This window comes from Rattus norvegicus, chromosome 13, assembly GCF_021556685.1.
Source record: "Rattus norvegicus strain SHRSP/BbbUtx chromosome 13, alternate assembly SHRSP_T2T, whole genome shotgun sequence".
In the NCBI taxonomy this organism is placed as follows: Eukaryota; Metazoa; Chordata; class Mammalia; order Rodentia; family Muridae; genus Rattus; species Rattus norvegicus.
In genome coordinates this window covers 1,239,732-1,254,224 of record NC_141546.1, presented here as the reverse complement: position 1 = coordinate 1,254,224, position 14,493 = coordinate 1,239,732, and the positions used below count along the sequence as shown (strand labels likewise).

General features: G+C 36.5%; 1 protein-coding gene across 5 annotated transcripts in view; it reads left to right on the top strand.

Annotated features, from left to right (window-relative positions):
• LOC148001511 (uncharacterized) overlaps window positions 1–14,493 on the top strand; it is a 46,175-nt gene that overhangs the window by 23,673 nt on the left and 8,009 nt on the right. For all 5 annotated transcript variants that reach the window (XM_087582018.1, XM_087582019.1, XM_087582022.1 and 2 more), the window contains one exon: window positions 489–537. In XM_087582018.1, the coding sequence (XP_087438144.1) occupies window positions 535–537 (3 nt within the window). In that variant the 5' untranslated portion in view covers window positions 489–534. The remainder of the gene's footprint in view (window positions 1–488; window positions 538–14,493) is intronic.

Here is a 14,493-nt window from a genome sequence, read left to right as displayed (position 1 = left end):
ATATGAGCAGAAGGGATGGTATCCCCTCAGCTTAGGATTGTCTGCATTTCTGAGAGTCCGGCTCTCTCTTCCATGGAATAATCTATCAAAGCCATCTGGTACAGAGAGCTGTGGGAACAGGTCACCACCAGGCATAAGCAGAAACCCGAAAGCTTTTAACACTTCTCTACTGCTCATTCTGTGATCTCATTTTATTTATATCTATATCTGTATATATATATATATATATATATATATATATATATATATATATTCTCAAACAATTCTTCCCTATGTGTTCCAAAAGTCTTTCTCTTTTGAAAAATGTAAAAGTCAAGTCTCTTTTTGCTCATGTTACTGTTTAACTGCTAGGTATCCATTTCTCCAGGAACAGAATCCAAGGATTCTATTGGGTTTCTTCTCTTTCCACATAGAAGGCATTTTAAGCAACACTATCATCAAGGTAAAATGGGCTGATGACACTGTCTTTTACTCTCCAATCATTTTAGGCAAAGCTGTGAACTTGGCCATTTTTCTGAACTACTAAGTTGGGGAATGGTAAGTATTAACCTATTTCTCTTTTCTTCTGTGAAAAAATATCTTCTAATAGAATAATTGACAGCAATAAAATTTGATCTTACTCTAGTCACTGTTTTCATTCCATAATCATTTTGCTTACTAAGCAACATCACCCTCATGATGCATCCAATACCAAAACCACTTTTACCAGAAAGGTGGGTTTAGTCTATATTGTTAGCATCAGAAACTGTTTATAGCAAGCGTCTGAATCCAGCCATGATATCATCCCTAGGCAAAGGAACCTTCCGGTGTCTGTTGCCATGCCAACCATCACATACTCCCTTTGCATGCCCCACTTCCATCACCTTTGCACCTAACAATCTGTGATAATTACCTCACATACATCAGATAAAAGAGTGGACAAGTTTCTTTTCTCACTATTTTCATTCTTTCATTAAAGGACCTCTGTGATGAAAACTGTTCAGGCTTGGTCTGATCTGCTCCGGAATAAGCCATATTTAACTAACACATTTGCTATATGAATTTGAATGATATTCAAAATGTTACTTTCAGGGATTTATTGAATACTTTTATTAACCAAAACAAAAAAAACAAAAAAATCATTGCCTATTGACTAATAGAAAGAAGTATACACTGTAATCACCATTTTTTTCCATGTGATCATATGTATTTACTTAGATTTACTGTGTATTCAGAGGGCAGAGGTACATCACAATCTGTACCTTGTGAATTTTATTTGTTGTATATGCCACTGTAACAAGATAATAAAAACAATCATAATGTTGAGGTAAACCAGACCTTAGAGCTCTTTTAATTCAAAAACTTTTTTTTATGAAAGTATTTATGTGTAAGGCAGCAATATACCTTGTCTCAAGCCCATGCTGGATAGAAGACCCAGCAATAAATTTTAATTATATTCTCTAGTAGCCAAAAGTAATTTATAATTCATGTTTTCTTACTTAATGCAGAATAATATTTGAGACAATAAAAATCATCAAACAGACCATACAACACAGTTAAGGACATTTGCATCTCAGATATTCTTTTCCATTATTCCTATCTTACTTTTGAGAGGAAAAAAAAACTCAAGCCCTTGTCTGTGTGTTTTTCTGAATCAGTACATGTTAGCATTTCTTCTTTGATCATATTAAATCTTACCTAGCAACAGACAAGTCAGGCTTGATATAAAAGGGACTGTTTGGTCTCTCTTCTCTCTGTAAAGACCAACTTGATGCCCCTGATCCCTAGAATGTCAAAAACCCCACATGGAAATGGATACTGCCCTTTCTAACTCCACTTCTCATTTTTCTCATTTTTTTCACTATTTCCTCCCTCCTCTGTTAACTTTATCTCCATATACCATCAATGACAAATTAAAAAAAATCCAAATAAACAATCAGTTCCTCTTACAGGATTAGCTACCCCTATCCACAGAAGAGCCCGATGAAAATGATTATCAAATGAGTTCTGATGTTGAGGATCCGCTCCATTCCAAAATTGATGATTTCCCTTGACAGCAGGAAGTAGTTTAAGAGATTCAGTGCTCCTATTCCTGCCTCATCATTTCCCCCTCATTTTTGTGCCCCTTTTTATGATAGGAAAAGAGGAGGACTGTTGGCAATCAGGCATATCCATGGATAGTTAGAAGTGACTTCATGACAATAAGGTATCTTTACAATCAGCTCTTAGGGACTCTGTGATGAGACACATCATTTCTAGTGACCCAAAGAGCTACAGCATTGCTTCTGTTTCTGTCACTTTGCAAATATCCCACAGCCCCTGTCATATGTCACTTTGAGCATTATACCATGGCCCCAATAATATTTTCATTCTCCTTGACCTCTTTCTTTTCTATCCTCCTTTTTCCAGACACTGCCTATATTTTCCCTCCCAATAAACCTCTGTTGTTAATCCTGATGCATGGTGTGATTGGTTGGGACCCACTGCATAGTTCTAACTATACACTCATCTGCATAATTACAGGAAGTAAAAGCATGCCTGATCCTTTAACACATATGTTGTGGCTGTCATATTCAACACTCTTATCTGGCAGCTACTTCTAAACAAGACATTTAGCTTCGAAAGATACACTAGGAAGACTTAAATAATCATCTGTTTTCTGCCAAGATTTAACTTAGTCATTGCAAATCTATATAGTAATTCTGTGTACACTTTAAACTAGAACCTCAGGAGGTCAAGTTCTCAAACGTTATTAGTTAATAGTACTGAGAGAGGAATCAAACATGACACTGATTTCAACTACTTTTCTTACTTCTGTCATTATACTGCCTTTAAAACTATGAACTTCAACTAGGATATTGGCTCTGACAGTGAAGTGCTCACATTACAGTGTTGGGAACCTGAGTTCCATGAGCAGAGCCAATGGGAACATGCTCTGTTAAAGTTGCTACTATGGCTAGCATCATAGGCAAAAGCCAGTGTCACATAACCCTTCAATGAGCCTCCTTTTCATGGAGATCCTATGTCCTGTAGAGTTATCAAATAATCCTGTTATATCAACTGAGGAATAGTACTTGGTTTTGACCTCCGAATTTTTCATGTTTGTGTGCACAACAGTCCTTGTATTCCCTTTCCCTACTCCACACACACACACACACACCACACACACACACACACACACACACACACACATACACAGGTGAACACAACCACAGAAATCTTTGCTACCAAGGGTTTTCTAATAGGTCCTGACAAGGGTTTTTCCAAGCCATTCTTCCTATTTGCAGTAATATCGGCCCAATTAATCAATATCAATTACGTTTTTCAAGATGCTCCCAGTAAAACTTGTCTCTTTGATATGAAAATCCAATTTACTTTATATAAATTTCGTAATTACTTCAACTGCTAAAAGAATCAGAGAGAGCACACATAATTAAGGAGCATACTCCAGCTCTGAAATAAACAGTATGATTTTAGTTGTAGATTTTTCATACTGTTTATTCTCAACATCAGGAATAAGATGTATTGAATCACGTTGATCAAGTTCCACCTACATAGGTTCAGCAGCCATGTACTAAGCATTATGCTTAATGCTAAGACCAGGAAAACTACACACAAGATTAAGTAACACCTACTTTAATTGTGATATGGGCTATAAGCAAAAATAAATAGGCCAACAAAAATGTTTGTATACTTTTCAGGCATGAATGATAGATATTTGTTCAGCATTGTGTACGTATCAAAACATTCACATAGTAAACACTGTCATGAGCCATGTATTTGAGGTAGAGTTATAGAAAGCATCTGTATCATGACATTGCCACAGAACACGTACATTTCTGTCAGCATCTCTTTATGGGCTGAGGTAAAATAAATGTCTCAATGAGTGAAGGAAGTCATGTCACATGAACATGAGGACCTGAGTGCAAATTCTTAACATCTATGTCAAAGACAGTGTTGATGATAGTGAATTGTAAGTTGAGTGCTACAGTGATGGGTGGAATAGTAGAAGCAGGGATAGCTAGGACAGGTCAGTTAGTCTAGGCAAAATAGTGAGATATAGATAGAATGACAAAAAAATTAAAAAAGACAAAAGAGATTGATAATAGAAGTCACATGTCACTAATTTGTCTTCTGCACATAGAAACACCATTGAATAAATGGATTCTGTCTCACATAAACACTTTAACACAAATATACATACACACAGACACATACATATATATTACGATGCTTTTCTTCAACATTTTCCACAGAAGTCATACAGGAATAAAATTGGGAATTAGATGGAAAAAATGTAATTCCCTCCTTGATGTTTACTGACTATGAGAAAACATACTTCAATATCTCTTCTGTTTATAGTTTCTGAATTATACAACAGACCTGATAATACTTCCTAGAAGATTTTTGATTTTCAAATATGTAGACTAAAGATACCACCCTAATTTTGGGTCAAACTAGAATACCTAGAGATTGGTATTAGCATTCTTATCTGAAACACAGAAAATTAGGAGTACATGTTTCTGTGTGTAAAATTTGTGTGTATGTATATGCTTATGTGTATAAGTGTGTGTGTTTGTATGCTTGTGTGTGTGTGTGTTTGTGCATGAGAGGGGGGAATAGAGAGAGAGGTAAAATACTAGATAGAGTTAACAGAAAGGACTGGTGTTTTCTGGATATTGAATATTATCAAAATTTAGAGAAAGTCCAATAGCAAACTCTGGTTGAAAGATAAAATATCATCATCTTGTTGCATTAAATCACTAACTTGGTTTTCTTTCCACTAAATTTCTTCTATTGCAGAATACAAATTACCCAAAGATGATTATATGATTTAATTAGAGTATTATGGATGTTCAGAGACACCATGACCACATAAAAACTTATAAAAATCATATATAATTGAAGTTGGTTTATTTCTTCAGAGGTATAGTCCATTATTCTCAGGGTAGTAATGATGATGTCATGAAGGCAATCATTATGCTGGAGAAGGAGCTGAGAGCTTTACATTTTGATCTGCAGGTAGTGGGAAAGAAGACTGAGCACCTTTACACTAACAGTGCCACAACTACTCCAAAAGGCCATTCCTCCTGCTAGTGTCATTCCTAAAGGGCCAAATATTCAAACACATGTGTGTGGGTGCAGGAATTCTTATTCAAATCCCAAAATTCACTCCCTACTCTCACTTGTACCCATAAACAGATGCAAAAATATATCCATTCCAACTTCAGAAGTCTCCATATTCTATAAGATTATCAACTCTGTTTAAAAGTCCAAAAATCAAATATCTTTTGAAATTCACAGCAATCTATTAAGTGTAAAATTCCATGTATAGTCAAAATGAAAAAGCAGATGGTATTCTTCTAATATTTAATGTGACAAGATATGTTACTGTTCCAAAAGGGAGCATAGTGAGAAAATACTGAACCAAAGCAAGACTGAAAAACACCAGACTAAGTTCTAAATGGTAACTCCATGTCTTTTATTAAAATACTTTATAGATCTCCAATTCTTTTCATCTTTGTTGACTGTAGTACAGTTCTTTCTCTTCTGCTGTTTCAACTTTCTGTTATCAGTTATCCTTGGCACAGTGCTCTTGGTATTTGAATCTACAATAGTTTGGCCATTACGAGGAATCCATTTTCACTTTCACATATGATGGGTATAGTGTAGGATACAATTTATTTAGGGCATGAGATGGAATATTGAGGAGGAAATAGCAAAATAATGGGGAAGAGAGAGAGAGAGAGAGAGAGAGAGAGAGAGAGAGAGAGAGAGAGAGAAATGAGGAAAATATGGAGACAAAAGGTGGAAGAAAGGCAAGAGAAGGAAAAGGGGGTCAGGATGGAGTGAGGAGAGGAGAAAATAGCAAGAGAGAGAGAGAGAGAGAGAGAGAGAGAGAGAGAGAGAGAGAGAGAGAGAAAGAGAGAGAGAGAGAGAGAGAGAGAGAGAGAGAGAGAGAGAAGAGAGTTCAAGGAAGGACCAAATTGCCACTTTTATAGCAAGTCACAGCTATGTAGCTGTTGCCAGATAACAATGGTGCAGAGCCTACAAAGAACACTAACATCCCTCCATTTATGTTTAATTAAACAAGTAGAACCTAGAAAAATGTGTGAAGGTTGAAATAGAGATGTTGTGATCTTTAGCTACATTCTGCTGAATTTTGGGCAATATATCTCTTAGAAATCTGAGAGAAGGTGGATGGAGGTGTTGGACCAGTCTTAGGAGAGTTGGTTGCTTTTTTGCTGTCCGGGATCTGTGGATAGGAAGGAGTAGGTCCTAAGTGTATGCTGGAGCATCTGTGCATTGTTACCCTGGAGCTATCCTGGATGTATATCACTGTGGTCTTCATCACAACTCAGGCAGAGTCTGTCTTGAGTATGTGAAGCTTTTCTCTGTAGAGTAGGAACATGGAAGAAATTACTTTCCTGGTCTTAGGCAATATCTCACATTTAACTCTAAAGTTGTCCTCTGTTTATCCACAGTTTAGGCCAAGCCCTTACAGCAGGCAAGGCAATTGATCAGTGTTTCTCAGTGGTTATCATACCACAATCTAGGAAGAAAGAGTTTTGTCACTATGTTCATATCTTCTTGGAGACCTCGGAAATTCACTGTTATTATTAGGGAGACTCTGTCTGTCATAACAAGCTTAAAAATTTAACCTACCATTTAGAAATGTCAGAATAGATAGAGACCCAGTATCTATCAAGTATATCTGAGTCAGAAAACATGTGCGTGTTTAATTATCTGTTCTAGAACCTGTTTAGCAAATAAAGATAGTACATTGTAACTTAATGACCATAGCAAAAACAAGGCTGAATGTATCTTTAAGGCTTTGGTCTTTAAATGTTTTACTGTTGTAAATCTTTAAATTAATATTAAAATTATTATTTAACAAGGCAGGGTAGAAATTGGGGCCCCATCAGGATTTTCTAAAGTGTTGAGGCAGGTAGGTGGTAACTGCCCATAACAAAGATGGTGGATAGTCATGGGACTGTCTAACCAAGATGGTGCTAAAGTTACAGCAAACCATGTTACTACTCTTAGCTATGATGGTACTGAGGGAGTAGCTCTATCTGTTATTGGAGATAGCCATATTAAGCTCAATATATTTGGGACCCCTGATGACAAGTAATAAAAATGTGTCAGGGTAATCATGTCTCAAAGGGTAAGGCTATGGGCTCTTGTGGGCCTCAGTATAAGTACTGAGAGGCCCCAAGGCCTGTTTCTTCAGCACAAGTACCTTAACATATAATTTCTGTCATTCTTCTTTGTACTTATCATTCTCCTTATCTATTTACTGTCCCTTCTCTTTCCTCTTTTCTTGATAAAACCAGTATTTGGTGAACTGGCATGACCAAGTAGGAGCCCACTGATATCCAGAAACTAAATGTTTCCAACAATATTAAAGGGAAGGTTATTTATGAAATCAAGAGAAATATATGTTATAGTCACTTTCTCAAGATGGAAATGAAATTAACCTATAACTGCAGGCAGAGATGAGTAAATCTCTAGCTGTTCCTCCAGTCTTCGTCTCAATTCTGTACAATAAAAACTGGACATTTTTATCATAAAACTGAAGATAGCATGATATATACAGATATTTCTTAGACAGTCAGCATTGGGTTTCTTGGGTTCAGGTATAATGGGGGCAGCCCCTAGGGAATTTTCCAAACAGATTAAGTGAGCATGATTTTGTAGACAGATTGGATCCCAAAATTACAAAGACTGTATGACCTCATGTTTTCCTTTTTTATGAAACCATACTATGTCATACATTTCTGAAAGATACTGACTTTGTAACCACAATACTGCTACCCACAGCCTCACTGGAGATGGATGGTCTGAAGTTATTTTCAAAAAGTGCTTACTGCATGTTTGAGATTATATGGTTCCCTTATTTTCTGTTCTAAATCTGTACCACTCTGTATCACAAGAAAATGTTGGCACAGGGAAACAGAGAGGCATTTAACCAACACCCTATGAACTTTATTATCAACTTCCTTGAATGATTTCAATAAAAGAATGGGTCTGAGTCAAGTCTATATTAGCTTTTCTGATTCTGGAGTTCAGAGTCTCTCATGGTAAGATTAGCCTATCGGTATTGTATCTCACTTGTGTATTTTCTCATTTTTCTACCACATATCCTCAGTCCTTCATGACCCTTGACTCTTGTCAAGGGTCGATTCCAGCAATCTGTGGACAAAAGTCATGTGTTTTACCTCAGAATAGAATTGAAGAATGATTGTGGCTGTGTATCTTAGAATGGAACTAAAGAAGTATGGCAGAAACAACAGACATGTTTTGTTTGTTGGATTGAAGGATTCTCTCTGTCACTATAGGAAACCTTTGTCATTCTGGCAGTAGAATTTGCCTTAGAGATTCAGAGAAGACCTTCCCTTTGGACTAAGAGTAAAAGCTATTAATTTACCTGGAGTCAAGATGATCAATTGATAACTAGAATCAGCAGCAGCGTGTCCAGATTATGAGGTCATCACATCATAAAATGGAGGCTGAGCTTTGGCCAGCACCTGAGTGGCCAGAATGATTTACCTAGGCTTAGGACTTTAGAGTACCTAGAAAGAAACTGCCAGAGCAAAGAAAGAAAAATTTCACTCTTGCTAAAATACCTGAGAACATAGGGTCAACAACAAGACTACTTATCATAGACAGTGGCACGTTAGTCCCCTGAGGACCCTAGAGGGTGTCCAACCATGTTTTAGGACTACAGGCCTTTTACTCTGACTACTGGGGCAAAGGGAGCTTTCCAATTTGCCACTGTTTGATGGATGGGTTTATCCAATGGATGAAAAATCCATGCAGCAACAAGTTTATAAATCTGAGTTACAGGAAATGTGAATCTTCAAGTTTCTAAACCTGAATCACAACATCAAATATTGTGTTTTATAAAAAAAGACAGGATATATTTATGGAGTATTGTATGGTGAAGTGGAAGGGGTGTCTTGACTCGCCCATGTTGAGGCATCCCTATCCCATGAGGCACGAGCCATAAGGACTGGGATAGTGTAGAACCGAGTGTCTTTATTTACAGTATGCAAAGGAGAATTGAGAATGGAGTATAGGTAGATAGATGATAGATAGATAGATAGATAGATAGATAGATAGATAGATAGATAGATATGTACAGACAGACAGTGGACAGACAAAAACAGAGATATAGACACAGAGAGACAGACAAAGATAGATGAGGAGACAAGAGGAGAGCAGAAAGGGGAAGGAAAAAGAGGGGAGAAGAGAGGCAGGGCAAGAGCAATTATAGAGAAAGAGGGTAGGGGGAAAAGAAGAGAGGGAGAATGGGGTCAGGATAATAAGTGTCAGAGAAAGAGAAGGGGCAGAGAAAGCAGTTAGGAGGGCAAAACTTACTTCGTTGTAAGTCAGATGGTTGGGTAGAACCTAGAAGGAATGCTAACAGTGAGAGACTTAATTCAAAATTTCTAAGAGGAATAATTTTGCATTAAATAGACACTGTACAAGTCTGAAAATCACTCAAATATGTATAAGAAATAAAAAAAATCTTCTGATTCTCTAAGTTGATGATTTTTATATAACATTTCTTATTAAATAATTTCAGGAGAATGGTGTAGGTGATTCTCAATGCAGAAAAAAAATGTAAACTAAAATTAAAGACTAATGTGAGTGTCACTGAACCTCAGTGGAAAATAAATAGTCAGAAGGGTATGTTACCTATGCTTCCTAGCAAGAAGGCTGCAACCTCATGCCACACATCACATTTTTGCTGCATTCAACATGAGGTCCAGTAGCCACTCCATTGCAGCCATGGCCAGGAACAGGACAGATCCCCACCAAGGCTCCACAATACAAGCACTATCAATTCGGGTCTTCACTCTCCCACAATCTAACTCCTTTACATACAGATTTTCTGTGAATTTACAAAATGCTTTCCACAAAATTGGAAGAAATTGTCTTTAAATATGGAAACAGCCATAAGCAAATTCTAAGGGAAGTGTGAATGTTTTGTTTCAGATGCAAGGACAGGTACTAAAATGCATATTATACATAACAAAGCAGACCTTGTCTCCAGTTTTCCAAAGCAGATCCCAGTCACACCCTGCTCCCAACCCTAATCTTTCCAGCCTAGAGGCTTGGCTGTCCTTCCCTCCAGTGCCTTTTCCTAATATAATCCAAATGTTTTGTGCATGCTCTCTCTTCTTCTCCTCTTTTCTCCCTTTGCAAAAGTAACCTTTCTTTCTTTTCCCCCTCCCCTTCTCTCTCTCACCATGGAGATTTTCGTAGCCTCAATCCTTGGAGCCATTGAACCAGCAAAGAGCAGCTTGCCAATAAACCCACATTTAATATAATCTAACCTGATTTACATTGACTTTCTCCACCTGCGGTGGAGAAATAGCCTTTCAGCATCTAAAGAAATAAACAGATTAATGCTGATATAAAAAAAATCCAGGTAAATGTCTGAAATCTAAGTAGAATGTTGTACTCTCCATCAAATATCAACTAATTCTTGTTAATAACATGGTAATAGATTCAAATATTGCAGAACTATAACATCTTTTCAACTCATGGTATATATACAGTAAAATGATACTGTACAATTAATACAGAAAATTTACAATTTTGATAGCCAATAAGTGACCATACTCCATAAATTGATCAACTATGAAAATCACTATGTAAAAGCAGATGAGTCAGGGTAAAATAGAAACTATATGAAACAAGCTAAAACAACAACAATAAAAGATGTGCTTTTATGCAGATCATTCTCAGGCCAGTTAAACCCACTAATAGCTTTGGAAGTGGATATTAATATCATGATGTTCTATTCAGATATACTTACATTATTAAACAGTAGTTTTTAATATATTGCTTGGATCTTCTAAAATCGAGCAGCACCAGTCCTGTGTGTTTCCACTTTGACTGTTGGTGCATGTGAGATACAGCAAGTGTTTGAATGCCAGAGGTAATTTTTGTGATGGTTCACAGCTTCCTTTTTTTTTCTTTTTTGAGGCAGAGTATCTCACTCTTTATTGTTGTGTACAGCAGGATAGCTGGACCACACTCTTCTGGTAATCAAGTCTTAGCTCCACATCTTGTCCTTACCGGAAAACAGAGATTACAGATGTGTGGTACTACATCTGGACATTTGTGCATTCTGGAATTCAAACCACAAAGGACAACATAAATCTCACTTGCCTCCATTTAAGGACCAGACCTGATTTCAAAAGGATGGCAATAAAGCACCAGATCCAGGAGTAAAGCAGGAACTAGTCTATAAAGGACGAGCTCCAGGAATAGACCATAAAATCCAGGAACCTTTGAGATCTTAAAACCCCCTCCTAAAGAAGATCCTGAGGATAACTACAAAAATGGGAAACTATCTGTTCTTGGGATGGACAAGCAGGGATGGGCATAATATCGCATCTATGTTTAAATGTTTATGGCAAAGGAATGCGAACCACTGATCACCTGGGAATCCCTAGCACTCACCATTGAAATTTTACATTTCCTATCCTTCTAGAGAGCTCTCCCAGCTCCCTATGAGAAGACCTGGACACCTTTTCCTGAAGTTGCCACCTGCGTGCTGGTTGTTTCTTCACAGTAAATTATATTGGTCATTGTATACTTTCTGAATCTGGCATCTCCCTTCAACAATTTTTGGCCCTTATAAACCCAGGTCCTATTTCTCTGAGAAGCTAAGGATATAGCTTTGTTTGGGCCTTCTACTGCTTTGATTTTCTGGTTTCTCTAAATTTGCCCTTTACATGCTGTTCAGCAACTGCTGGAAACTATCTTTCTGTAGTGAGGGTGTTGCATTTAGAAGGAAGGAGAAAATGGACATGGAAGTGAAGAAGACCACATTAAGAGCAGATGGACTTTGAGGAGGTGACCAGGAAAAACAAGTAATAAGCAAAAATGTGTCTGGAAAGTAAGTTAGAATAACACAGAGGATTGACATTTGCCTAGCTCTAGGGATTTTAAGGTTTATTGTAAATATTAATGCTTTGTGTCTTTCATTTCAGAATTTAATAATCTAAAGTAGAGTAAAACCCTTCAAATATTATTTACTGTAAAACTCTCCTCCAGACACTGAAGTACATTTATTTGAGATTCAATGTCTTGTGGTTGTTCTCTCTTCAACGCCTGATGTTATCTCAGTACCACAGATCTTTCAAAACATAGTGCCTAATCCCTACATGTTATGATATATTATATAACAAAATAAGATTCCGGTCCTCTACTGCATAGTCCCTAGAAGAAAACCTACCTCAATAACCCTTATAATTGTTATAAAACCTTGGAGGGCTCTAGGCTTTTCGTGTTGGTGTAATTCCCACTTATTTACCCCAGCACTACATTAATAATGTCTTGAACAAAGTTTCTGCTCTTGTATTCTTGCACATGAAGCATGTGCTAAGAACTGAGCTGTTACTGACATAGCTGCTTCACCTTTTACCACTGTCCAGGTATCTGTAGATACTTGAATAATTGGCTCTCTTCACTTCTGCCTGAAACAAACTGGTTTTGATTTTCTTCCTCTAATTTTAATCCTTTTCCTGAGCACAATGAGACAGGTTGTGGTCTCCCATCTTACGGCTATATTAGTAATTGTTTTACAAAGATAAACTTAAGGCCATAAACTTGGCAAAAATTGAGTAGTTGCAAATGTAAGATTACTGTTAAGTAATTTGCCCCTCAAATGTATCTCTGTGTGGGCTGGGGATTTAGCTCAGTGGTAGAGCGCTTACCTAGGAAGCGCAAGGCCCTGGGTTCGGTCCCCAGCTCCGAAAAAAAAAAGAACCAAAAAAAAATGTATCTCTGTGTTACATTCATAGAATTTTTAACTTTTCTATTCATAAATAGCTATTATGTATATTTTAATTTAAATTGATCATATTTAATTGTATGGTTTTCCATTTTATGTTGTTTTTGAAAATTGCTAATCTATTCATTGTATTCATGCATTTTTTTGTCTGTACAGGTATGTATATGTGTGAGTGAGAATGTTCCACTCATCACATGTGAATGATAGAATACAAGTTATGAGCATACATTCTATTCTTTCACTATGTCTGTTCAGGAGATAGAATTCTGGTTGTCAGAATTGAAGGCAAGCACATTCTCTTGATGAACCATCTCTCTTGCTTACCTTCACCATTTTGCTAAACATTTATCTATTTGCATATGTGTTTGAGAATATTTGTGTCTTTGTAAGTATAGAAGTTATTTGTTTATTGAGTATAGAAGAGGGCACTGGATGTCCTGTTTTGTTATTCTTTGCCTGTTCTTCTTGGGGTAGCAGATTTCTTCCTGAATGTGGAACTCAGATTATCACCTCTAGGGTATGAACTAGCAATATACTGTTAAACACTGTTTTTTCTTCTGTGGAAGCTTGAGCTGTAGGAAAGTGTGGAATACCTCACTAATTAAGATCCTCATTAGTGTTCCATAAATTTAGCTTCTTGTTGAGCAATCCTGGTAGTACCCCAGATGTTCTCATTTTCTCCTGTCCAAAGAAAATGCTCTAAATATTAAAGGATATATTATTGATTGATAGAATTGAAATATTCAGCGTGAAGGTGAAGATGTTTGTGTGCATGTTTAAATTAACTTTAAATTTTTAATATTTCCTATGTGTATACTGGATTTATAGCACTTTCTTCTTTTATTTCACTAAACATTACTGTGTTCCTAACACTCTCAGTTATACAAAATCTTTGAATTCCATATATCTATGTATCTATCCTCTATGTATCTAGGTAAATTTGTATGTATCTCTATCTCTCTGTATCTCTATCTCTAATCTATCTATCTATCTATCTATCTATCTATCTATCTATCTATCTATCTATCTATACCTGTTTTGTGTGTATGTACATGCACCCATATAATTAAAGATATGTATAAAGATATACAAAATTCACTGATTTGATCTGCATTTTAATCTGGAGCTGATGTATATTTCAAAATGTAAATTTTGTACTTCTCTTCTAGGAATCTTTCAAAAATACTTACAAAGCATTTTCTAAGTTCCTGTTAGGGACTGAAGATGCTTCCACATTTATGTTGGTGAATGAAAGAGCTGGGCTTCCAATGCCACAGAAATTACAATCTAATTATAGAGGTAGAAGCAAAATATTAATCCAATAAACACATGGATATATGAGAGAGGAATTTCACACAGGAGAAAAAGGACTAAAGCAACTCTGAAGTGTGTGAGTGTGTGGTTGATTGTTCATAAGAGGGTAAAAAATATGACAGTGATTTTGAGCTAGTCACTTTTTGGAACATCAGCACACATATCTCATAGATCAGTTAAGTTTCATGGCTTAACAATCCTTCCTTAATGCAAATGTTCTGGCTAAAAATGAATTTTATATTAGAGAACTTGTAACAATGGTCTCTAGTTAGTACATCAAGGATTGGTGCCTTCATCTTTTTAAATTCTATCACTTATTTCAGATAACTTTCTTCTTAGCAGAAAAAATAATTTGTCCTGTTGAATCCAAAGTGAGGGAGAAT